This window comes from Elephas maximus, chromosome 8 (genome assembly GCF_024166365.1).
Source record: "Elephas maximus indicus isolate mEleMax1 chromosome 8, mEleMax1 primary haplotype, whole genome shotgun sequence".
Taxonomy (NCBI): Eukaryota; Metazoa; Chordata; class Mammalia; order Proboscidea; family Elephantidae; genus Elephas; species Elephas maximus.
Genome location: NC_064826.1, coordinates 60,131,137 through 60,157,740, shown reverse-complemented (window position 1 = coordinate 60,157,740; position 26,604 = coordinate 60,131,137). Strand labels below are relative to the sequence as shown.

The following is a 26,604-nucleotide window of genomic DNA, read 5'->3' as shown; positions in this document are numbered from 1 at the left end:
GATGATGAGCATGATGATGATGACATTGGCTGATACTGAACATTTACTGTACGCCAGGCACTAGGCCAAGCATTTTATACGGATTATCTCTTTTAAGCCTCAGAAGAACTTATGAGGTAAAAAAAAGGTAGTACTTTTATCTTCGTTTTACATCCTACGAAAAGTGAGGCAGAGAGGTTAAGTAACTTTCTGGGGACATTAACTTGTAACAGTTGGCACTGAGACTCAATTCTAGGTGTATTTGATTCAAGGGTCCAAGCTCTTGCCCACAATCTATTGTTTCTCTTTCGACGATATCTGGAGATATATTTGGATATATCTCACTGTGTTTTGCCCATAAAGGTTTGTTTCTAGTAGAAGATGCACTGATTTCCCTCTCTCTCCCTTTTTATTCATTGATTTATCCTTACTGTTCATACACACACATATGAAAAGCATGTATATGTATACACACATATTTATATACGAAGATATATATGAAGAATGGTACTCTGCCTATAGGGTCGCTATGAGTCGGAATCGACTCAACGGCAATGGGTATATATGAAGAGTGAAGATACACACATGTACACACATATATGCATATATATGAAATGTACAGTTTTAAGAATTATATCACAATTATGTCACTCTCAACGGCCAAAGAATAAAAGAAAAACTCAATAAAGTTCATTAGTTATGATCTTATTTACATTTTCATCACTTCTGATATTTCCTGTTTGATCTGGGCCCATAGTATTATGTTTTCAATGTCTTTTTCTCATCAGGAAATTTTTGAATTCCACAAATACATTATTTATCAATTTTCTGTTAGGAAATTAAAAAACCACTTGCCACTGAATCGACTGCAATTCATGGTGACCTTATGTGTGTCAGAATAGATAGAACTGCACTCTGTAGGGTTTTCAATAATTTTCTCATATCATTTTATCATATGAGCATGTGATTTAAATGAGGCTAAACAATAACTGTCTTTTTTAAACCAACAAAAACCTGGACTCCATTCATTGAGTGTACTAGTTGTTTTACCTAATTTGCACCATTAGCTCTATTGTCTTTAATCATAATAAATGGTTTACCTGTATGAAAGATAAGGCTTGTGGTTATTCTTGCACATTATGAAAAATCTCTCGAGTGCTGTCAGTTGGGTTAGTGTGTTCTGATATTCAGTGTACAGCCTGCTCTTTAAGGAATTGGTTCATAACATGCTTTCTCCAACATATTAAAGTAACTCCAATTCAGTGGTACACAATTAAACTTACTTTTTCTCTTCGATAACCTAATTTTATTTTACCTACACGTGTATCTGATATTACTTTGTCGCTTTACTTGTGCAGTCTGTTTTTTTTGAAATAGATGTTCCATGCACAAAACTGGGTTATAGGAAAATGAATTTTTTTTTAAACAGCAATTACAAATACTACATACACTTGTGTGGCAGAGTCAGATAATATATTTTTTTCATGGCTCATGGTATCTGTGTAATGGGTGGAAGGACTGGTACTTCAAGGCCTTTTATTATTTATTATGCCATGCATTCTGACAAATCAGATGTGACTGTTTTGATCTGTGATTGTTCAGCTTTAGTGAATATACAGAGAATGTGCTAAAGATGAGTATTTACTTGGGAATCAAATCTGCAAGGAAATACATATGTACATAAAGATAATTAAGACACTGAAATGATCATTTTATTAAACACATTTTAGAATGTTTTATGATAAAATATATCAGTATTGAGTAAAATGTGTAAAAATAGTAATTCTACAACTGGGAAGACATCTCAGTTTTATTAATTTTGGTGACATCTTCCCAACCATGTCTAATCTTCAGTATCTTCTTCCTCAAGCACGGCAGGAATAGGATGACTTTACTTATCAGGACAACAATCGGAAGGACAACTGCTATCATAAACGTTGGAGGTGTATACCACACAAATTGTTTTATATCTACCCATTTATTCCAGGCAAAAATCAATGCATGTATTGTGCCCAGCAGAAGGGAAACCATTCCTAGCTTGCTCTGCAAAAAAAAGAAAGAAAAAAAGAAGAGAGAAAAGATTAGCTTGAGGAATATTGGTTCAGTAAGTTTATTTCATCCTACACCCTCTGAAATCTGTTCTGTTGCTTGGAAATCCTTTCATTCATCTGTGATTGTTTTCCTATCATATTTCTCAACAATGCCCATTCTTTATGCTTTTTTTCACATGTCCCCACTTTATCCCTTTACTTTTGGGTGATGACCTTGTCTCCAGACTAAGTTGAAAAATTCTCAACCTTCCTTCTTTCGGTCTCAGCTGCCAGACAAACCTGCCCTTTCCTTCTCTATCACTTTGCTCATCTCTCTTATGAGATTTATTTTAGGGTGCTGTACCCTTTGTGCACTTACCTTAACTCTGCCTATCAAGAGACATCTAAAGTCAGGGACTATGTCTTAAAAAATCATCATAAACTCCTTGCAGAATCAACAGAGTAGTTTGCATGTTTTAGGTGCTTGGTAAATATTGGTGGGCTGACTAAAGATCAGTGCAAAAATCAATTTGGCCTCAGTGGTCTTTATCAATTGCGAAGGCAGCTGGAGTAACTGACTCTGATTTTGGTATGTGAATACTGAAGCAGATGACCTTGGTCTATGTTTAAAAAATCAAACACCTTGATTAAATGGAAAAATATCAAAAAATATTTCAATGTTTGAACAAAATAGAGAGGTCTGGAGATGTGAAGAAAAATTTCAGCTTGCACTGAGATGCCTGCCACTTTACAGATAAAGTTGGTTAAAAAATAGTTGTTCACCCATGTAATTTATGGCATCCTGCCAATATAATATGTAGCTCTTCTAAATAACTTATGACTTCTATTTACTTTACTGGAAGTGGTTATTAGCCTGCCAGAATGACCCCAGCATACAATTATTCAACAGTACCCCTAAGTCCTAATGAGTACAATCAAATAATTAAATTTATACCTTCAGATACGAATCTATGGTAAATCACTGTATAGCTACTTCTTGGATTCTAAATGCAATTGGTTGAGGGTTAATTTTACCAATTGCATACTATATATTTATTATGTACCTACAATGGAATGGACTCAGTTGTCAAGAGGCATTACTTGAATTCCTCATTAAATCTGAAAAGTGGTACTCAGCATATGTATGATGGGCAGAACAATGTAAGAAGAAAGTCATTTAATGAGGAAGAACTCCAATGATTATCAGGCAGCATCTACAATATTTGTAGATACTGTGCTTCCAGAATTTGACACCATCTCTAAGCCATGTTGGAATAATTCAGATGGAGGCATAATTTCCAGTCTAATCAGATGCTCTGATGAAGTATCTGTTACAGTCTATGTGTGGGCATGTAGCAAGGATATTGGGGAATGCTTGACTTTCTGAGAATTTCGAAAGATGTCTACCCAAAAAAGCCAAAGCTATGTAATTTAAAAAATCTTGACAGTGCTTATAACTGAATTAAATTTAGTCCTTTGAATCTTGCCTGACATAGATTACCTTGTGAATTCTGGCAGGTTGCTTTCTTTAGAGTGTAATGTATCACAAATTGATTAACTTTAATAAATCTCAGATAGCTTTTAAATTTTAAGAATATTTAGAAATTTTAAGTAAGTTACATAAAATGTAACTCAGAAAAAGTAGCCTTTAAAATTAGATATTAGAATGCCTTTGGTTTATAAAACTCCTTGTTTCCAGGAGAGATGTTTTTTCTGGATAGTACGAGTCTGTGTAATTTAAAAAGAATGAACAAAATCAGGGAATAGGTATAAGGATATTTTTATTTTCTGTGCACTAACAAACCACAGATACTGGATACCTAAAATATTATATTTGTAGTTATTGGGTGGGTAGCAAGTTGAACCAAAAAATAACAAGATTCAAATGTTAGAAAGAATGTTTTTATCTGAGTAATACCTTTTATTTATGTCTAGAAAACCATTTTCCAATTTAGAACAATAGGGAAAAATGTAGGAGAACACACCGTTAATTGGAACAAATGTAGGATTTTTGCTATTGGAAAATATTTGTTATTTTTTATGGGGTAAAGTCAACATGCTAATGATATTATAAGCACAGAAAGAAGACTTATTTCCTTTGAGAGACCAGAGTTATTTTCTATATTATTTACCTGGATATAGTGAAACTCCCTCCATGTCAAAGAGTCGCTCACTGATGGTATAGATGTCACAGCCAACAGAGCCAGTATTGCAAGTCCCACAATTCCTAGAGACACATAAATTTCCATTCTCCAAACATCATGCTCGATCCAGGCATTTTCTTTATTTTGCTGGACCTACCAGAGGGTGAAAAAAGAAAGAAGGAATGCAAAAACAGTTGTTTCCTGCATTTAAATCTCTTTACTTCCTTTTATACTACTTCTGTCTACTAGGGAAGCCCTGATAACTAGGGACCTCCACAAATCTGTGATTTTTTTTTTTATTCCCCTAAGAGAAATGACACAGGAACTATCACTCTCTTTCCTTGAGTGCAACATTTATATAATCTGTTTTTATTAACTTATGTAATAATTATTTGAAGGCTTACTTGGTACAAGCACGTGCTGTACAGCAAAAAAAAAAAAAAGAACGATTATTATTAAAAAGTAATCTTGTGAGGGTGGCAGAAATGTGGCCCTGACCATGAACGAAATATTTATGTTGCTAAAATTATACTTTATTATTTTCAACTTAAAATATAATTTCTCAACGGAAAACTGTATAACCAAGTCCCAATGAAGAGTCACAATGAAAATTTAAAACATAGATTATTTTCTCAAAGCAGGTTTCCAGCAGGGGCCTGTTATTGTATCTATTAGTTATAAATATGTAATTTCTACCATGTAGTAATATTAAAATGGAAAAAGGTAATTTTTAGAGGTCAAAGACTTTAATTTAGTGATGCTGACAACATCATCATCCTACCTGTTGGTATGCCCAGTTTAGCAACTTGTATCTGTAGGATCGCCTCATTGGATAGGACAGACTATAAATCGCATGCAGTACAGCAAAAAAGAAGCTGAGAAGCCCAAATTGCTTTCTTGTTTGCATCCACCCATCCAACCACCGTGGAAATTTCTTATACTTGGTTCCGTTACGAAGCTGTACAACTGATGCTATCACACCTGGCAAATAAACCAGGGCTAAAAGCGTGATAGAAACCACTGGCAAAACTTTGTTGATGACCAGGATGGGAATTCTATAAAAATATTGTTGATGGGCAGTTACAAAAGGATGAATTACTTCCCTCAAAAGAGTGTAAAGAAAAGTCAGAGATGATATGATAGCAGCTATTTTAATTGGCAAACGCCATTTTGGAAAGAGTTCTTGTTTGTACTGAAGCTCTGAGGGGCAATCAAATTCATCAAAATGGGTTGTTTGGTGCAACTGCAAAAGCACAGGTCTTTTCAGCATGCTGGTCTCTCCCGAGTGCGTAGTCTAGAAAGGAAAGAAAAGAAATATCTTAAGTGAAATGCAACAAAACAATGGAGTTTTTCTTAATTACTTAGTGCTCAATCATTTTGCATATCAGTGAAAAAGGGCATTTGGGACCTCCTTTTGGATACTGGTACTTTTTTTTTTGGATACTGGTTAGCTGAAGATGGCATAGTACATGTCATACCGACCAAAGGTATCTGAGCTACATTGGGGTTTTCCATTAATTTCTGTTATCTATTTTTCTTTAAGACAAAAGAAGTACATACTTCAAATATCTTCACTAAATCTTAGACCACTGTTGTTTCTTTTTTGAAGGCATAAAAGAATGCTATAAGGCAATTGGGAAGTTGTGTAAGCAAGCATTTTTTCCCATTGGTATCATGGCAGCTTATCAAGAGATCATCAAGCAAATTGATGAACTGCTGTTTAACCAAACAAATTCATTTGTGGAACAAGAATCACTTGCCCCACTTAAAAAAGTTAGAAAAAAGAAAAAATCCATTAAGCCTTGTAAAAATAATACAGCTTGTAGGTATTGACAGTTGTGTTTCTTTTAGAGTATTTTTTGTTATTGGACAACTCTCCACAAAGCTTTGAAAAGTGAATTCTTCTTAATTTAGGCGTAAAGGATCAGGAATAATATAGTCCTTACTATAGATAATGATGTGTAATTTCCATCATACAGTCTTGCACCTTGATTTTATATTTCTAAAATAACTCATCTGCTAGGAAAAAAAAATTCTATTAGGAGGTACAAAGGCTACATAGGCTGTATAAGTAGTCAAATCTCACAGCGATGCTGTATTTCCTGAGAAAGTTAGACATCTTCATCCCGTTGCATTTCTAGGTAGCCAACGATTAAAAGGTGTTTTCACTGAATAATCCGTCTTTTCCCTAAATGACTGACTGTTTTTGTGTGCTATCCAGTCAATACTCATAGCGACCCTATAGGACAGAGTAGAACTGCCCCATACAGTTTCCAAGGAGTGGCTGGTAGATTTGAACTGCCGACCTTTTGGTGAGCAGCCTGAGCTCTTAACCACTTCACCGGGCTGATAAATTAAAAAAAAAAAAAAAAAAAACTCAAAATAAGAGCTTATAGAACAGTGTTTCATACTGTACTACTTTATGACAAAATTTACTTTCTCACTCAATAATATTTTCCTCACTTCTCATAGCTCTGTGTGTGGCACCATAACATGTTAATGCTTGAAGTGATTATCTTGTTCATTTTCTCTTTTTATGCAGAGTAACTTTAATTCGTATAGCTCTCTATAATTTCTAATGTTTAAAAATGATGTCTTTTGCCATTTGAATTTTACTTTGAGTAATAAATCACTATTATATTCAGTGCTTTTTCTGATTACTCCATCTAGAGGGGCACTGATGAGCTTGATACAGCTTCCCCCACCTCTGCATGCTGAAATAGGCTAGCTGATATAATAATCAACTGGAGATCAATTTCTTGGTTAAGGGTGAAGAAATACAGAACAGCAAGTAAGACAGTAAACTTGAAGAATGAAAGTGATTTTATTATATGCACATTTTTTACAGAGTATGTGCTTATAATTTCTTGGTTATTTTTCCTATTCGAATAATTACGATAAAATAAATAATTTGTTAAAACTGCAGTTAAGATAATTTAGAAGAGTAAAAACTGTTTGGAACCAAAAATTTCCACCACTTTTCCAGCAAATGATGTAGCCAGAAACATTTAATCCTGGAGTGTGGCAAAGTGGGACAAGTGATTCTTATTACCACAAGTGAATTTGTTTGGTTGAACAGTGATTCATCAGTTTGCTAGATGATCTCTTGGTAAGTTGCCATATCTATGGGGGTAGTTTACACAACAGTTACATGGGCATTGCTGACTTTTTCTTAAGCTTAGGACCACAGAACACTAGAAGGAAACTGGAAAGGCCTTGGGATCACCTGGTCTAACTCTCTCACTTTGTAGATAAACCAAGACTCAGGATTTGCGGTGATTTATTCAAGGTCTTTCAGTTAAGCCCTTGACCATCAGTCTGATGCTGTTTCTCTCATATGCTACACTGCCCCTCATCCATCACAGTGTCAATGATAGGAATCATAATAAGGTACCAGCACACTAGGGTGAAAGGCAGTTTTAGAACACTAGAAATATATAATGGCATTTGAATTATGTTTATAGATTTTAATTATTGATTATGATTATTATTTTACCAATGAATCATCTTCTAGATTTCTCATAGGCTTCATTTTCCAAAGTTCTTGGTTTGCGATGTCTTTTCTGTTCTCCATTAATTCTACAAAATAATATGGCTTCAGCTACCTTTGAAAATAAAAGATAATTATCTTCAAGTCTATTTTATTTATGATATTAACATTTGATTGGATGATACAGGAAAACCTATTCATTTAAGAATAGAGTGACAGATAAAGTACAATTAAAATATAGTGACTGATTTACTCTAATCACATAAGCTTTAAGAGTCTCAAACCAGTGCCCTCATGTCAACAGCAACTGCTCTTCTTTGTCCAGCAACCTGGGTAATGAATGATTTACATGTCCATATGAAATTCAAAGAGTAGGACTTGCCTTTTGTTTTAGAATTTAACTCCAGGTGCTACTCAAGAGAAATGCCAACTCTCCTAAAGGTAAATAGAATTAAGAATGCATTTTTTTTTTTTCTTGGAGTAACAGTGTTATCAATGGAGGTTGTACATAGCTGATATATTATAAGTTAAGCGTTGAATAAACTTTTGTGGTTGATGCTCAAATTTGAAACAATAATTGATTCTTACAGGGAAATGTACTCTGAATTCCAGACAATGAACAAAGCAGACATTGGTGAGGTGAACACTGATAGTGGGATAAAGCACTAGAAGGGCCCAATGAGTAATGAGTTGGTCTCTGTTAAGACATGAACTTCTAGTGTATTTCTAGTGGAGCTGTTGAGTTGTGCTCAGTCACTGACATGTCCACCCTCCTGGCCAACCCTGTGGAAAATAATTTTGTCAAGCTTCTTACTCAATAAAGGAATTCTTTCTGTCACACCCTTCACAGATCCTTATCTAAACATACAATGTCACAATATGATTCATTATTTTTATTAGTTCTAAATGTATTTCCTTCTCTCTCTCTCTCTGACTCCCCCACTTCCATATATAAATATCAGAGGACTCTAGTTCAATGTGGATTGTGTGCTTTATGAAATTCAATGAGATAAACAGATTAAAAAAAAAATAGATATTCAGAAATTTGACAGAAAACATTCCAGGTGTTTCTGAATTTTAGACCACCTGTAATACTTCATCAAGTGAAAAGTTGTCTCCATGAGTAGGTTTAACATACTTAAAACAATGCCCAAGTTTTAAAAGTTTGATCTTCACAAAGAATAAAGAGAAGCCATGTTTACATAATGCCAACATTTTCCTTTGTTGAAGTGCTCCTAGAACATCCTCCAGATGTTACCTATTTTGAAATTTCAAAACATTCATGCTGAGAAAATTTATTGTTTTGGTGTACCTACATTCTTTCCCTGCTTCTTATTGATTTAAAACACCGCCCCCCCCATACTATATAGTTTGGGGAGGCCACCAATTACAGTAACACCTATCCTCTGGCCATAGCCCATGAGTGGTTCAATGGTTAATGCACTCTGCTGCTAACAGAAAGGATGGAGGTTCAAGTCCAGCCAGAAGCTACTTGGAGGAAGGGCCTGGTGATCTATCTGAAAGATCAGACATTGAAAACCCTATGGAGCACAGTTCTACTCTGACACATGAGGTTGCCATGAGTTGGGGTCAATTCAACAGCAACTGGAAGAATTTCCCTGACCACACTGATTGGCTTAGAGACGGGCACATAATCCACGTTGAACTAGAGTCCTCTGATATTTATATACGGAAGTGGGGGAGTCAGAGAGAGGAGAGACAGAGGGGAGAAATCTTGAAGGTTTTGTTAAGTTGGATGGAATATGCCTATCATGCCTCACTTTCCCCATACTGTAAAGAAAATGTCTTCAATAGATGAGAAGAAAGCCAACACACAGAAGCAGAACCAAAAAATGGAGAAAGAAACAGATGAGTCCTGGAGGCTTATTTTGAGTATTGAGAATCCCTGAGATCGGGTCCTAAATTTCTCAATTACACAAATCAATACATTTCCTTTTTTGCTTAAGTTAGAGTTGGTGTTCACCATTGGCATTTCAGAGCTCTGACTAAAGCATATGTAATCATCAAGTATTTATGAACTCAATACTATGTTAGATACTATCATGGATTGAATTATGTCCCCTAAAACGTGTGTATCAATTTGGCTGGGCCATGATTCCCCGTATTGTGTAATTTTCCTACATGTTGTAAACCCTGCCTCTATGATGTTAATGAGGGCAGATGGGCGGCAGTTGTGTTAGTGATGTAGGACTCAATCTGCAAGATTGGATTGTGTCTTGAGGCAATCTCTTGAAATATAAAAGACAGAAGAGAGCAGAGAGACAAGGGGACCTCACACCACCAAGAAGGCAGCACCAAGAGTAGAACGTATCCTCGGACCGGGGTTTCATGTGCCTGAGAAGCTCCTCAACCAGGGGAAGATTGAGGACAAGGACCTTCCTACAAAGCCGACAGAGATAGAGCTGATGCCCTGAATTTGGACTTTTAGCCAGCTTTACCATGAGGAAATAAATTTCTCTTTGTTAAAGCCATCCACTTGTGGTATTTCTGTTATACCAGTACTAGATGACTTAAGACAGAATTTGAGGAGGAAAAAGAGAAATATGAGATCTTGTGAGTATACTGGAGGAGCTTACAGTCTATTTCCTCAAGAAGCATTATTCCAAGTCGTTTTTTGATTTATCCAACATTATAAACAGAGTAGTTTGGAGGCCTAGGAATAGAAATATCATCTATTGTAATCAAACACAGAAAATAATTCCCTAAGTCTTGGAGGATGTTCTAACTCTGTAAGTTACAGAATGGGAAATGTGTTAAAATATAAGGAAATTTACATTTCTTCAATATTAATTCATTACTGTGTAACGATGTCAGGCAGTGGGAATACAACGTTAAATGAGATGGAGCTTCTCTCAAAAATCTTGCTGCCTAGGAAGGCAGGCAGGTCAATAAGTAACTTCATTGTAGTGCAATGAATCCTAAAGGAAGACAAAGTGGGTAAAGACAGTGGCAGGGAAAAGGAAGCAGAGAAAAAGGGTGGGGGGCTCCCTTCTAGACCTAATCCTGGGACATCTAGCAGGATAAGTGTTTGCTGAATGAGGGCCTTATGTACAGAACCTCGTTGGTAAGCCACAGTGGCCAGAGTGCCCAGCGATCCATATACATGTTAGGAAACCACACTGAAAATCAAGGCCAAGGAAAAGCCAGGGCAGTGAGGGTGCTTGTTGACTGTGTGGCCCACAGTCAACTTTGTGCCCAGAATCCAGGAAAATAAAATATCAGTCAAATAAAATATGCTGCTTTCATCAGACATTAACCGAGTATATAATTTATGTTCTCCAGTAAAATTGTTTCATGGAAAAAAAATGCAACAGAAAGCAACACAGTGTTGAGAAGTCAGTAACTCCAGAATTTGACGCGAAGTTTACTTTCATCCCCATTAAAAAGTGAAGCATTTCTGTTATTTCTGACGTGACTGCCATTTTGCTGTAGCAGGATGGCTGGCTCCTTGTTTCTGCTAAATATTGACCAAGCCCAACGGACTCAGGTTTATGTCCCAGAGTTTAGAATATGAGGAAACCGAATGACTGGGGTACACTGAGGATTGCACTGCATTTCCAAACCTTTTTTTTTAAGTGCACATTTGCTTTACCACATTTAAACTACATGAAGGTGAGATGTTTTTCTTCACCGTGCTGTTTATTAAAGAATTGCTTCCTCCCGTGCTGGATATTGGTGCTAAATGAATGACTTTTATTAAATGTCAGAATATAGAGGGAACTTTTTTTTACAAGAACGGAGTAAGGCATTTGAAAGTCTACATACATTTTATGCCTACAAACTCCTTCCAGTGGATTTGGTCCACGAAAAATTTTAAAGGTTTGATTGACTTTTGGAGGGAATTTGAATTGAACCCTACCCAGGCTCTGAGAGAGTATACCAATGTTCTAAGGACTTAAAACGAAAATTTCCTCTTACTCGGAAACCCGAAGACCAAGCCGCACGATTTTAAACTATATAACAATCACTCATCAATGCGATGCAAACTAGGGGCGACATTGCCAAGTTGGAAAACTTGCCACTAAAACCCAACCTGAGGACAACTTTAATAACCCATCACGTCGCCTAATGTCCCAGCGAAAAGGCTTCCTTGTGAGTCACTGGCTCTCAGCCCCTGGCCCAGCCACAACGGCTCGGTGTGCTCTGCGGTGAGCTCGGCTCAGGCAGCTCGCTCTGGAGCCTCGCAGAAGGGGCGAACTGAGCTGCGCTTTGCCCCCGCGCCGTCGCCCCAGTCCCGGGCGAGCCAGGGACCTGCTACGCCCCGCCCGAGGCTGGGGGCGGGCGCCGAGGCCTCGCTGGGACACGCGGAGGTGAGGAGCTACCGGCGAGCAGAAACGATTCGAACGACTCACCAGCTCTCTGGCGGGCGGGACTTGACGGTCAATCGCGGCCGCAGCGGCTCCCGGAGCGAGGCGCCAGCCCCACGCGGCGCTCGAGCCCGCAAGCGCCGAGCCCCCAGCCGGCGGCAGACCCTGCCTCCTCCGCGGTCGCCGGTCCAGCGCCACCTGCCTGCGCCCGGGTCCGCGCCGCTCCTCCTCCCGCCGCCTCAGAGATTCACCACGTCGCAAGCCCGCCCCCAGCTTCCTCCAAGCAGCCCAGCTCTTCGCGTGAGGTCGGTTTAGCGTCCCTCCACCCCTTGCCTTTTCTTTAGCCTCCCAAATCGCTAAGATTTGCGTAGGTCTTTAGGGCAGGGCTTCTCACACTTTAGCGTGTATCAGACTACCTGGAGGGCTAGTTAGCACACCGCCTGCTGAGACCCACCCACAGAGTTTCTGATTCGGCAGGTCTGGGAAGGAGCCTGAGGTTCTGCAGGTCTAACACGTTCCCAGAGGATGCTGAAGCATTCCCAGATCACACTTTAGGCACCGACTGTTTTAGAGCTCGTAAACTTCCACGTACGTCCTTACTTTAAACCTCAGAGCAACTCTGAAGTGGCTGTTACTCAAGATTCAAAATCAGAATCTCTGAGAGGGTACGTGACATGCTTCCTAAATCGTCCAAATCTTGTACCCAAAACTGTGAAAATTTTGTCCCTTAGCTGTAAAAAGCCCTTAAGCCCCTCCTTTACGCCTTCCTTTCTACACCTCGGATATTAAGTGCAAATTCAGATCTCCTAGCCCACTTAAGTATTCCAAACCTAAAGCAAGGCTACCGTCAATATTGAAAAGTCTCGTTTTTAGGCGCCGTGGAGCCGTTCCACTCACAGCAACCCTACGTACAACCGAACAAAACACTGCCCGGTCCCGCGCCATCTTCACAATCGTTGTTTTGCTTGCCCCTGTTGTTGAAGCCGCTGTGGCAGTCCATCTCGTTGAAAAGTCTTAGATTGTTTTTAAATATGAAGAAGATGGGGGTGGGGAAAAGAGAGAACATTAGAGGGAAACTTTGCTCCTATGAGTTGGAATTAGCCTCAGGGTATAATGTCTGAGACCGGAATTGCAACGACATCTGGGGATTTGGTGTATGACATTCCCAGGACTAGGCCATTAGAGAATGCAGAGGAAAAATAGACGCTCAACCGCATTTCCCGTGATTGTCCTTTACTCATAGTTAGGGCGCCTGGGACTTCTCAGTTTATGCATTTGTTTGGTAGTCACTGACTTCCCTCAGGGTAATCTTAAATTCCTTTGAACATTAAATTACCATAGACTGACACCTTGTGGTAGAAATAGAAAGTTACAAGTTTTAGTTCTAGTGAAACTAGAAAATAATTAAAACAAAGTTTAGAAAAATAAGTATCTGTTTATAGCACAGACTCTAAAGAATTAAGACAAATTGTTGCATGTGTCTAAGTATTGTTGGATTTAAACATTATCATGGGTCCCAAGTACTCAAACAGAGCAATATGCTTTCATTCTTGAAGGTTTGGTAGATCAAAAGTCATTCTTATTTTTAAATGATCTATTTTCCATGTGAAGGGAACAAGGAAGTTATCAGTGTATTAATATAAACTGGTTATTATGGCAAGCCCCACTTCAAACTACTCTTGCCCTTCTAATGAAAATGTTTAATATCAAGGGCAAAATAATTTTGCTTTATAATTAGACTTTAACCATTTTTTTCTGAACTTCTTATGAAAGTTCTTTTGTTCAATGTTTTAGTGTAATAAATAAATATAGTCTGTTCCTTAGTAAATGAATAAAAAATGTGAGGTTGTTTGCTGCAAGTTTGTAGATATTACGAAAGCAACAAAATATTGGATTAAGCAAAGTATGCTTGTTGTTAGATGCTTTCGAGTCAGTTCCAACTCAAATAGTGACCATATATACAACAGAAGGGAACATTGCCTGGTCTGGAGCCATCCTCACAATCGTTGTTATGCTTGCCTGAGCCCATTTGTTGCAGCCGCTGTGTCAGTTGGTCTTGTTGAGGGTCTTCCTCTTTTTTGCTGACCCTCTACTTTACCAAGCATGATGTCGTTCTCCAGGGACTGGTCCCCCCTGATAACATGTTCAAAGTACAGGAGATGAAATCTTACCATCTTCACTTCTAATGACACTGCTGGCTGTACTTCTTCCAGGACAGACGTGTTCGTTCTTCTGGGTATCAATGGTATATTCAATATTCTTCAGTAACAGCATGATTCAGTTCTTCAGTCTTCCTTATTCACTGTCCAGCTTTCACATGCATGTGAGGGCGATTGAAAATATCTTGGCTTGGGTCAGGCCCACCTTAGTCTTCAAGGTGACATCTCTGCTTTTCAACACTTTAAAGAGTACTAAGGAACTTTTGTTAAACTGTAAGGAGTTTAAGATTATAGATGAAATTTCTGCAGTTTTTGAATACAGATAATCTGTGGGTAATCTGTGATTCAGGTATACAATGAAGAAAAAAAATTTTTTTTGAAAAATTAAAATGAAAAGCACCTGCGAATGCTGAGTTAGCATCTATAGCACGTACTTCTCGAAACCTCTGGCTTGTATAAGACAGTGTTACGCTATTGCAAATGCTGAAAAGCAAATTAGTGGTTTTGTTATGACTCATAAGAGCTAGAGGATTTTAAAATAGAAATTCAATTGTGAGTTACAAACAAATTTGGGTCATTTAGAATATTTGGTAATATACTTAAAATACAATAAGAGACCATCTTAACACAACAGTCCTTTAATATTATTTGGGGTCAAATAATGAACTAGTGATTTCAGGTTAACATGTTGTGAGGAAAAATATAATAATTTAGAATTCATGAGTACTTTCACCTGGCCGATGAACAATCTGATCTTGGAAGTTGATGGGACCACCATTTTAGAAGTAAATGGGGAATAATAATATGAAAGATTAAGAAAAAAATCAGACAACTAAAGATAAAAGATAGTCACAATAAATAGCAAATTTCAAGTAGATGACAATAATTATATTTTATTTAGTGTTTCTCCTTTGGAAATCAAACTCTCTCTTAAGGGGACAGTAATTCAAATAATGATTATCACCAAGTCCACTTCTTACTATGTTTGGAAAGAATGACCAGGTTTTTATTTTCGGATAAAAAATTACTCAAAATTCATGAAGAATTTTGCCAAAATGATTTTTGCCAAAATGATTATTTTTGCCAAAGTGATTATTTTAGCATGGACATGGTAAAGGCCAAATTTTCTGATTCTACTAGCATTGTATGATAAGTCCTCTTCATTAGTTCAAGGTCTGCTGGTACAATAATGCTCAAAGTATGTGGTAAGCTTAGCCCCAATATTTGTGCATGAAAATGGTAGGGGCTAGAGAGAAAGCCTGGCCGTAGGACTAGAGGCTTTAGAAAGTTTCCCATATATTTTCCCTTAACTCAAAGTCCTTTATTGCTCAATCGCCAACAGTCAACATCTGTTCAAGGTGGGTTTAGAAAATCGGTGGCTTATTTTGAGGCCATAGATCCATTTCTGCCCCAAATATTGCTGAATGATGCTCAAAATTTCGTGATAAAATATATCCTAAAAAAAAAAAAAATGGCTTTAAATTTGCTGTCATCTATCAAAAGGCAAAAGTTCCTGGAAATGGTACCATATGAAGCCTTACCAGTTATTTCCCTCCTACTACGAGTAATTATTTCAGTTCTTTTCTAAGAGTGTGTTCTGCATGAAGAATGAAACATCAGGATACTGAAGACTTACACCCAGAGATTATGAAGGGTAATAACATAGAGGATGACTTTTGATCTACCAAACCTTCAAGAATGAAAGCATATTGCTCTGTTTGAACACTTAGGACCCATGATAATGTTTAAATCCAACCATGCTTAGACACATGCAACAATTTGTCTTAATTCTTTAGAGTCTGTGCTATAAACAGATACTTATTTTTCTAAACCTTGTTTTAATTATTTTCTAGTTTCACTAGAAATAAAACTTGTAACTTTCTATTTCTACCACAAGGTGTCAGTCTATGGTAATTTAATGTTCAAAGGAATTTAAGATTACCCTGAGGGAAGTCAGTGACAACCAAAAAAATGCATAACTGAGAAGTCCCAGGCGCCCTAACTATGAGTAAAGGACAATCACGGAAAATGTGGTCGAGTGTCTATTTTTTCTTTGCATTCTCTAATCTGCCTAGTCCTGGGAATGTTATACACCAATAGGACAGATTTCACCACCTTCAAAATATTGTTTACACTGGGCAATTTCTCTTTCCCTACATGTCCATAATATGTTTGGTACTATAGTACATCATTATTCAGAGTCTGCCTGTATCAAAGATTTTTATGTGTTTCTTTTTCCTTCACTAAGTTGTGATCTCTAAGAAAGCAGAGACCTTGCCATTTTTCTTTGTATCTCTTGTAACTTAGAGATTTGATGGAACAGACTCATCATAAATGTTTGTGGAACGTGATTTTAGCCTTGAGTCTTAGTAAGGCTGGATAAGACACAGGAATATGGAGCCCACATCATGCAAACCACAGCTATGGACACATATCCTCCTGTTACGTGTTTTACAGGGAACATTCTCTTACTCACCTTCCTTAGCCTAAACCTGTCTTCTTGCTTTCTGCTGTGGTAACATGTGTGCCTAGGGCTGCCATAGTCAGAAGAACAACAGGCCTTCAATGTCTTGAGTTATAGGGGGTAGGGAGCTGAAGAATGTCGAAGGGGGAGCTGGTTCAATAGCTAGTCCAAGAAAGCTGAGAAGTAGAGTTAGACCTACAATTCTTAGTAGATGACCCTGCATACTGAAGTCAGAACCACGCCCACCAACTTTTCTGTAAGAAGAAAGAAGGAAAGGAAAGATACTATAATTTTAAAATACATGGTATTTGTCAGGACTGTTGTATGTGGCTTTATATTATCTCATTTAATTCTCTCAATGTCCCTAATATATAGTTGTCATTATCCTCAGTGTGTAGGTAAACTGAGGCTTAAAAACTTGATCAGATAACTCAACTGAGTTAAGTAACTTGATCAAGTTTGTACAGTTTTCAGAGGTTAGACTGGAACAGCAACCAAAGTCTGTTTGACTCCAACTCTAGTGCTCTTCCTACAGTATTACTATGTTTCTGTGACCAAATATAATCAGTCAAAATTTCCTCAGTCTGTAACAGACTGGGAGGACCCAAGAGCTTAACAGTTAACAGAAACCGCTTTAAGATCCATTCAGTTTTCCCTCTATATTCATTAGGGTGTGGGCTAAGGTACTACAACAAGGAGGACTAAGATAGAGTGGTTAAAGAAGATAGTTAATTTCACTCTCATGTAATAGCCCTACAGAGAGCAGTCCAAGTTGATGGGAGCAGTTCTGCTCCACGATGTCATTCAGGGACCAAAGTTCCTTCTATCATGTTACTGTGCTGGCTCTCAGTACGCTGTCCTTGGCAGTGTGACTGAAGCTGTGTCATGACCACATCCATGATCTAGCTTGAAGGAAAAGGAATAACAAATTCAAGACAAGTTATTTCTTTATAAGTATCCACTGGAAGTTGCGCACATCACTTCACCTCACATTCTATTGATAATAATTTAGTCACATGGCTACCTAACTGTGAGGGGGAAATGTAGTCTCTGGCTGAGTGCCCAGCTTTTAAGGTCTGTTTCTGTGGTAGAAGAGAGAGGAAATTTTTGTGGACAACTAGAAATCTCCACCACACTCTCACCTCCAGTTCTGATCTCTATGTTCATGCTAAGCTTCGGCACTTTGATTTCCTCCTTCATTTGGCTGAATGCCTTCCTCATTATGAAGCCTTCCTGAGGGACCATGGGTAAACCTTGTTACTCAGTGGCTTGGTTTTAGGCTGGAGGCTGACTATTAGCATCAAAGCAACCTCTTATGTACCCTGACCATGAACATTCTTGTGTGAGAGGTCCTTTCACATGGCCTTTATGTTGGTATGCCTGGACATAAGAGATACCCAGGGGGAACGTAGCTTAGATCCACCATGTTGTTGTATGCCATTAAGTTGATTCTGTCTCATGGTGACCCTATATGAGAACTGTCCCATAGGGTTTCCTAAGCTGAATATTTATGGGAGCAGATAATTAGGCCCTTTCTCCCCCAGAGTAGCTCGTGGATTCCAAACATGGACCTTTTAGTTAGCAGCCAAAGTGCTTAACCGTTATGCCACCAGGACTCCTAGATCCACCATAGCTAATGACAAATCTCACCTCATTGTCTTGAGATATTAGTTGATGACAGTAGTATATGTAGATATTTATGATTATGCTGGGGATGCATACATGCATAAGGTGTGTAATAAAAAATTTGAGAGGTCTTCGTGGTAGGGAACAGGGAACAGAGCAAGGTTCAGTAGAAGAACCAGGGGACTCAGATACTTTCTTCTTTTTACTCTCCTTACTTTTTACTCACCCTTCCCTGTGAGACTGTTAACTACTGGGGGACAGGAAACACATATTTCCGTTTGTCTCCTTAGCCCTAGTATGGGGCATGGCATATAGTAAGAAGATGATAAATACTTATTCAGTGAAGCCTACAGTGGAGAGAGGTTCAAGGAGTAGCAAGTAGTCAACAATGTCCAGTGCTACAAAAAGGTCAGGTAAAATGTGTAATAAAAAGAGTTTGTTGGATTTAATGTTGACAGGCCTCTGCTGACTGTATAAGAATAATTATTGAGGGTGGAAGCCAGACTACTATGCATTGAAGAAGGAGAGAGTGGAGATAATGAACTCAGAATATGCTTCCAGTAAGGTTGGATAAGAATGGAAGGAGAAAAGTGGTGCAGTGAATGGAGTATGATCTTTTAAGGGTGAGAAAGATTGGATTTTCCTTATAGGCTGAGAAGAAGAGAACTGTGTAAAGAGAGATTGAAGACATAAGAAAAAGAATAACTGTTGGAATTAGGTTCAGGAGAAAAGTGAACAGACATGGAACCTAGAACACAGTGAAAAGATTTTCTTTGAGCAGAAGTCATGATACCTCTTTCTCAGGAATTAGGAAAACAGAGAGAAAGAAATGTGATTTTAGATGTACTGTATGTATTTTTGTGGGTGGGGTAAAGGACAATGAGTGAACTCATGACTGATGGGAGTCAAGACCAGCTGAAAGGGGAGGAAGTGTAGGGACTTTAAAACTGCAAAAATTGAGAACTTGTTCCCTGCCTTCAAGATATATAACATTTATTTGGGGGAAATGGAGAGACAAAGTATATGAATAGTTGAATTCACTGGAAAACAATGCAGGATCACTTAGAACCAAGTGCTGAGTGATAAGATAAGAAGTAGGGTGCTGAAAATGCATAGAAGTGATGGAGCAATGATTTGTGATTTGGTTGGTTAAGGAAAATATAATGGAAGAGTGGTTATTTTGAACTTGGCCTTAGAAGAGTGAAGGAATTTTTTTTTGGAAGCATCAATATTCTTTAGAGTCAAAATACACAGACAGATTAGCCTCAAGCCAACAAACACAGAATTCCAAAGTCCTAATTTCCTAGAATTTGGTGAAATCCTCCCAGATAGTAATGGTGGGTGAGTTTGGAAACAACACAATAGTAAGTCCCATGCCTCATCTCCTGTCTGTAGCTACCCCCCGCCCCCCCCCCAGTCCTCTCCTGTGGTGAAGCAATCTCCTCACTGGCCTTCTGGATGTTCCCTTCACCAGCCCTCCACTGCAGTGACTCATAGCTTATTTACTGAACCTTGGGTGAGGTTCTGGGCTCTGTACAAAGTGTTCTCGAAATGCAGTCCTTGCCCTTAAATTCCCTTCAGGTCTTCTGTTTGTTAATGAAACTGTACTTCTCCTTGTCCCCAAATGTCTCTTTTCTGCCTCCAGACCTCTGTCTTTGATGTTTCACTTCCCGTAATACTATCTCCATTCCCTTCTCCCACCCCATTGCCACTCGCCTTATCTCCACTTATGAATATTCTCCATGTCTATTTAAGTTCAATTCAAATACCACTCCTCCTTGCAGCCTTTCTGTGTCGCTCCCATATCCCTCTACTTCCTCTGAATCCTCAGCTTAGAGTCCTTTTCTTTTTTGGGGATTAAAATATGCTTTTTTGAAAAAAATTTATTGTACTTTAGGTGAAAATCTACAGTGTGAATTGGTTTTTCATTGAAAAATTTATAAACAAATTATTTTGTGATATTGGTTGCAATCTCCACTATTGTCAGCACTTTCCACATTCCCCTTTACACCCTGGGTTTCCTGTGTCCAGTTTTCTGTCCCTTCCTGCTTTCTCGTCTTTGCTTTTGGGCAGGTCTTACCCATTTGGTCTCATATACTTGATTGAACTAAGAAGCATTTTCCTCATGCAGTTATTGCGTGTTTTATAGGCCTGTCTAAACTTTTGCTGAGCGGTGAAGTTTAGGAGTGGCTTCAGTTCTGAACTAGCAAGGTATCTGGGGGCCGTAGTCTCGGAGGTTCCTACAGTCTCTGTCAGACCAGTAATTCTGATCTTTTTTGTGTGAATTTGAATTTTGTTCTTAATTTTTCTTCTGCTCTATCTGGCACCCTCTATTGCGATCCCTGTCAGAGGGTAGATGGGGGTAGCTGGGCACCATCCAGTTCTTCTGGGCTCAGGCTATGGAGGCTGTGGTTCATGTGATCCATTAGTCCTATGGACTAAAATTTTCCTTATGTCTTTGGTTTTCTTCATTTTCCTTTGCTTTGAACAGGGTTGGACCAACAGATGTATCTTAGATGGCTGCTCACAAACTTTAAAAACCCCAGATGCTACCCACCAAAGTAGGATGTAGAACATTTCCTTTAAGAGCTATGTTATGCCAGTTGACCTAGATGTCTCCCAAGACCATGATCCCTAGCTCTCAGCCCCAGTAACTTTGTCCCTCAAGGTGTTTGGATATGTCTTAGGCAGCTTCTATGACTTTGCTTTGGTCAATTTGTGCTGACTTCCCCTATATTGTGTGTTGTCTTTCCCTTCACAAAAGTTAACACTTGTCTACTCTCTATCTAGTTAGTGATTTCCCCTGGCCAACCCTCTCCTTCCTCATACCATCAAAGATTGCTTTTTCTGTGTGTAAACCTTTTCTTGTGTTTTTATAATAGTGCTCTCATGCAATATTTGTCCTTTTGTGATTGACTTATTTCATTCAGCATAATGCCCTCCAGATTCATCTGTGTTGTGAGGTGTTTTCTGGATTCATCATTGTTCTTTATTGTTGTGTAGTATTCCATTATGTGCATGTACCATAATTTGTTTATCCATTCATCTGTTGATGGGCATTTAGGTTTTTTCATCTTCTTGTGGTTGTGAATAATGCTGCAGTGAGCATGGGTCTGCATATGTCTATTCACGTGATGGCTCTTATTTCTCTAGGATATAGTCCTAGGAATGGGATTGCTGGATCATATGGTACTTCTATTTCTAGCTTTTTAAGGAGACACCATATTGTTTTCCATAGTAGTGGTACCTTTTCACATTCCCAGCAGCAGTGCATAAGAGTTCCAATCTCCCTGCAACCTCTCCAACATTTGTTATTTTCTGTTTTTTATTTGTGCCAGTAATGTTTGGGTGAGATGGTATCTCATTATTGTTTTGATTTGCATTTCTCTAATGGCTAATAATCTTGAGCATTTCCTTATATGTCTATTAGCTGCCTGAATGTCTTCTTTGCTGAAATGTTTATTCATATCCTTTGCCCATTTTTTAATTGGATTATTTGTCTTTTTGTTGTTCAGATTTTGAAATATTCTATAGATTTTAGAGGTTAGACTCTTATCGGATATGTCATAGCCAATTTTTTTTTCTCAATATTTAGTTTCTCTTTTTACACTTTTGGTGAAGTCATTTGATGAACATACATGTTTAATTTTTAGGAGCTTCTGGTTATCTAGTTTATCTTCTGGTATTTGTGCATTGTTTGTTAAGGTTTGTATTGTATTTATGCCATGTATTATGGCCCCTAGCATGGTCCCTGTTTTTTGTTCCATGATCTTTATCATTTTAGGTTTTATATTTAGGTCTTTAATCAATTTTTAGTTTTTGTGTATGGTGTGAGGCATGGGTCCTGTTGCATTTTTTTTTTACAGACGGACATCCAGTTTTGCCAGCACCATTTATTAAAAAGACTGTCTTTTCCCCATTTAATGGACTTTGGTCCTTTTTCAAAGATTGCCTGACCATAGGTGAATGGATTTATGTCTGGTTTCTCTATAATGTTTCACTGGTTTATGTGTCTGTCATTGTACCAGTACCAGGCTGTTTTGACTACCATGACTGTATAGTAGGTTTTCAGATTAGGTAGTGTGAAGCCTCCTACTTTTTTCTCTTTCTTCAATAATGTTTTGCTTATCCAGGGCCTTTTTCCTTTCCATATAACGTTGGTGATTAGTTTTTCCATCTTGTTAAAGAAAGCTGTTGATATTTTGATCAGTATTACATTATATCTATAGATTGCTTTGGGTAGAATTGACATTTTCACAATGTTCAGTTTTCCTATAAGTGAGCATGGTATGTTTTTCCATTTTTGTAGGTCACTTTTGATTTCTTACAATAGTGTTTGGCAGCTTTCTTTGTATAGGTCTTTTATGTCCCTGGTTAGATTTATTTGTAAGTATTTTATCTTTGGAGGGGCTATTATAAATGACATTGTTTTCCTGATTCCCTTTTGAAGTTCTCTTTGTTGGTGTATAAGAATCCAACTGATTTTTTTATGTTTATCTTATATCCTGCTAGTCTGCTGAATCTTTTTATTGGTTCCAGTAGTTTTCTTGTGGAATATTTGGGGTTCTATGCAGGGTCACTAAGAGTCAAAATTGACTCAGTGGCAATGGGTTTGGTTTTTGCTTTTTTATATATGTTATTGTTAGGTGCCGTCCAGTAAGTTCTGATTCGTAGGAACCCTATGTATAGAACAAAATGCTGCCCAGTTCTGCGCCATCCTCACAATTGTTGTTATGCTTGAGCCCATTTTGGCAGATACTGTGTCAGTCCATCTCATCGAAGGTCTTCCTCTTTTTTGATGACCCTCTATTCTACCAAGCGTGGTGTCCTACAGGGACTGGTCCCTTCTGATAACAAGTCCAAAGTATGTGAGAGGAAGTCTTGCCATCCTTGCTTCAAATGACCATTCTGGCTGTACTTCTTCCAAGACAGATTTGTTGGTTCTTCTGGCAGTATGTGGTATATTTAATATTCTCCACCAACACCATAATTCAAACACATCAATTCTTCAGTCTTCCTTATTCATTGTCCGGCTTTCACATGCGTATGAATTGATTGAAAACACCATGGCTTGGGTCAGGCACACCTAGTCTTGAAAGTGACATCTTTGTTTTTTAATACCTTAAACAGTTCTTTTGCAGCTGATTTGTCCTATGCAATGTGTCATTGATTTCTTGACTGCAGTTTCCGTGGACATTTGTTGTGGATCTAAGTGAAGTGAAATCCTTTACAGCTCCAATATATTCTCCATTTATCATAATGCTGCTTATTGGTCCAGTTGTGAGGATTTTTATTTTCTTTATGTTGAGATGTAATCTACACTGAAGGCTATGGTCTTTGATCATCATCAGTAAGTGCTTCAGGTCCTCTTTACTTTGAGCAAGTGAAGTTGTGTCATCTGCATATCACAGGTTGTTATTGAGTCTTCTGATGCCCTGTTCTTCTTCACATAGTTCAGCTTCTTGGATTATTTGCTCAACAGACAGATTGAATAAGTATGGTGAAAGGATACAACCCTGACACACACCTTTCTTGACTTTAAACCATGCAGTATCCCCTTGTTCTTTCTGAAAGACTGCCTCTTGGTCTAAGTAGAGGTTCCTCATGAGCACAATTAAGTGTTCTGAAATTCTTCTCAATGTTATCCATAATTTGTTACGATCCACACAGTGGAATGACTTTGTATAGTCAATAAAACACAGGTAGACATCTTTTGGTATTCTCTGCTTTCATCCATGTTCCACCTGACATCAGCAATGACACCCCTTGTTCCACATCCTCTTCTGAATCCGGCTTGAATTTTTAGCAATTCCCTGTCGATGTACTGCTGCAACCGGTTTTGAATGATCGTCAGCAAAATTTTACTTGTGTCTGTTACTAATGATATCTTTCTATCATTTCCACATTCTGTTGGATAATCTTTCTTTGGCATGTGTACAAATGTGGATATCTTCCATTTGGTTGGCCAGGTAGCTGTCTTCCAAATTTCTTGCTTCCAGTGCTGCAACTGTTTGTTGAAACATCTCAATTGGTATTCCATCAATTCCTGAAGCCTTGTTTTTTGCCAATACTTTCAGTGAAGCTTGGACCTCTTCCTTCAGTGCCATCAGTTCTTGATCATATGCTACCTCCTGAAATAGTTCAGCGTTGACCAGTTCTTTTTGCTACAGTGGCTCTGTGTATTCCTTCCATCTTCTTTTGATGCTCTCTGCATCGTTTAATATTTTCCCTGTAGAATCTTTCAAAATTGCAACTTGAGGCTTGAAGCTTTTCTTCAGGTCTTTCAGCTTGAGAAATGCCAAGTGTGTTCTTCCCTTTTGGTTTTCTATCTCCAGGTCTTTGCACATTTCATTATAATACTTTACTTTGTCTTTTCAAGCCGTCCTTTGAAATCTGTTCAACTCTTTGACTTCATCATTTCATCCTTTTCCTTTAGCTACTCTGTGTTCAAGAGCAACTTTCAGAGTCTCTTCTGACATCCATTTTGGTCTTTTCTTTATTTCCTGCCTTTTTAATAACCTCTTTCTTCATGTATGATGTTCTTGATGTCATTCCATAACTCACATGGTTTTCTGTCATTACTTTTCAGTGCATTAAATCTGTTCTTGAGATGGTCTCTAAATTCAGGTGGGATATACTTTGTCTCTCTTGGACTTTTTCTAATTTTTTTTTATTTCAACTTGAACTTGCATATAAGCACTTGATGGTCTGTTTTGCAGTGGGCCCCTGGCCTCGTTCTGACTGATGATATTGAGATTTTCCACCGTCTCTTTCCAGATGTAGGCAATTTGGTTCTGTTGTATTCCATCTGGTGAAGTCCACGTGTATAAAAAAAAAGTCAGTGTTTATGTTGGTAAAATGGTACTTGCAGTGAAGAAGTCATTGGTCTTGAAGATTCTTTTATGCGATCTCTGCCGTTGTTTCTGTCACCAAGACCATATTTTCCAACTACCAATCCTCTGTTTCCAGCTTTTGCATTCCAATCACCAGTAATTATCAATGCATCTTGATAGCATATTTGATCAATTTCAGACTGCAGAAGTTGGTAAAAATCTTCCATTTTTTCATCTTCGGCCTTAGTGGTTGGTGTGTAAATTTGAATAATAGTCATATTAACTGATCCTCCTTGTAGGAGTATGGATATTATCCTATCACCGACAGACTTGTACTTCAGGAATAGATCCTGAAATGATGAATGAGAAGCCATTCCTCTTTAATTTGTCATTCCTGGCGTAGTAGGCCATGTAATTGTCTGATTCAAAATGGCCAATACAAGTCCATTTCAGTTCACTAGTGCCTAGGATATTGATGTTTATGCATTCCATTTCATTTTTGACGGCTTCCAGTTTTCCTAGATTTGTATTTTGTACATTCCATGTAGTGATTATTAATGGATCTTTACAGCTGTTTCTTCTCATTTTGAGTCGTGCCACATCAGCAAATGAAGGTCCTGAAAGCTTGACTCCATCCATGTTATTAAGATCGACTCTACTTTGAGGAGGCAGCTCTTCCCCAGTTGTATTTTGAGTGCCTTCCAACCTGAGAGGCTCATGTTCTGGCACTATATTAGTGCTCCACTGCTATTCAGAAGTTTTCACTGGCCACTTTTTTTCAGAAGTAGACTGTCAGGTCCTTCTTCCTAGTGTGTCTCATCCTGAAAGCTCAGCTGAAACTTGTCCACCAAAGGTGACCTTGCTGGTATTTGAAATATCAGTGGCAAAGCTTTCAGTATCACAGCAACACACAAACCACCACAATAAAAACTGACAGACACATGGCGTATAAAATCGTATCATCTGTGCATAGGTATAGTTTTACTTTTTCCTTTCCAATTTGAATGCCCTTTCTTTCTTTTTCTTGCCTTATTTCTCTAGCCAGGACTTCCAGCACAATGTTAAATAGTGGTGATAAAGGACATCCTTGTCTTGTTTCCGTTCTCAGGGGGAATGCTTCCAGCCTCTGTCCATTAAGAATGATGTTGGATGTTGGTTTTATGTAGATTCCCTTTATTATGCTGGGAAATTTGCCTTCTGTTCCTATTTTATTGAGAGTTTTTAAAATCAGAAATAGGTGTTGGACTTTATCAAATGCCTTTCTGCTTTGATTGAGATGATCATGTGGTTCTTTTCTGTTTATGTGGTGGATTACACTGATTGATTTTCAAATGTTGAATCATCCTTGTATACCTAGTATGGTTCTTACTTGGTCGTGGTGTATTTTTTTTTGATATGACGCTGAATTCTGTTGGCTGGAATTTTGCTGAGAAGCTTTGCATCTCTATTCGTGAGGGATATTGGTCTGTAATATTCTTTTTTTTGTGGTGTCTTTGCCTGGCTCTGGTATGAAGGTTATACTGGCTTCATAGAATGAATTTGGGAGTATTC

The 26,604-nt window shown here is 38.1% G+C and overlaps 2 protein-coding genes across 4 annotated transcripts in view; one reads left to right on the top strand and one right to left on the bottom strand.

Annotated features, from left to right (window-relative positions):
* Positions 1-1,683: 1,683 nt before the first annotated feature.
* On the bottom strand, positions 1,684-12,105 carry STEAP1 (STEAP family member 1). 3 transcript variants are annotated; one of them, XM_049893646.1, is made up of 5 exons: positions 12,017-12,105; positions 7,650-7,732; positions 4,935-5,447; positions 4,142-4,306; positions 1,684-2,022 (listed from the first exon to the last, which is right to left on the bottom strand). In XM_049893646.1, the coding sequence occupies exons 2-5, from the start codon at positions 7,725-7,727 to the stop codon at positions 1,765-1,767; spliced, it is 1,014 nt and encodes a 337-aa protein (XP_049749603.1). In that variant the 5' UTR covers positions 7,728-7,732; positions 12,017-12,105; the 3' UTR covers positions 1,684-1,764. The 3 variants fall into 3 exon arrangements, with proteins under 3 accessions (XP_049749603.1, XP_049749602.1, XP_049749604.1); XM_049893645.1 differs by having other exon boundaries at positions 7,650-7,758; positions 12,017-12,097; XM_049893647.1 differs by having other exon boundaries at positions 7,650-7,754; positions 12,017-12,060.
* LOC126081573 (uncharacterized) overlaps positions 11,282-26,604 on the top strand; it is a 786,258-nt gene continuing 770,935 nt past the window's right edge. Inside the window, exons 1-2 of the mRNA XM_049893546.1 lie at positions 11,282-11,339; positions 11,742-12,276. Of these exons, the coding sequence (XP_049749503.1) occupies positions 11,282-11,339; positions 11,742-12,276 (593 nt within the window). The remainder of the gene's footprint in view (positions 11,340-11,741; positions 12,277-26,604) is intronic.

What these genes read in the sequence shown, in the direction of transcription:
- STEAP1 (XM_049893646.1), bottom strand. Translation starts at nt 7,727, where the DNA reads ATGGAGAACAGAAAAGACATCGCAAACCAAGAACTTTGGAAAATGAAG. An exon ending in ATCTAGAAGATGATTCATTG is followed by an intron (nt 5,448 to 7,649) that starts GTAAAATAATAA and finishes TTTCCTTTCTAG; the next exon opens with ACTACGCACTCGGGAGAGAC. An exon ending in GGGAGTTTCACTATATCCAG is followed by an intron (nt 2,023 to 4,141) that starts GTAAATAATATA and finishes TTTTTTTTGCAG; the next exon opens with AGCAAGCTAGGAATGGTTTC.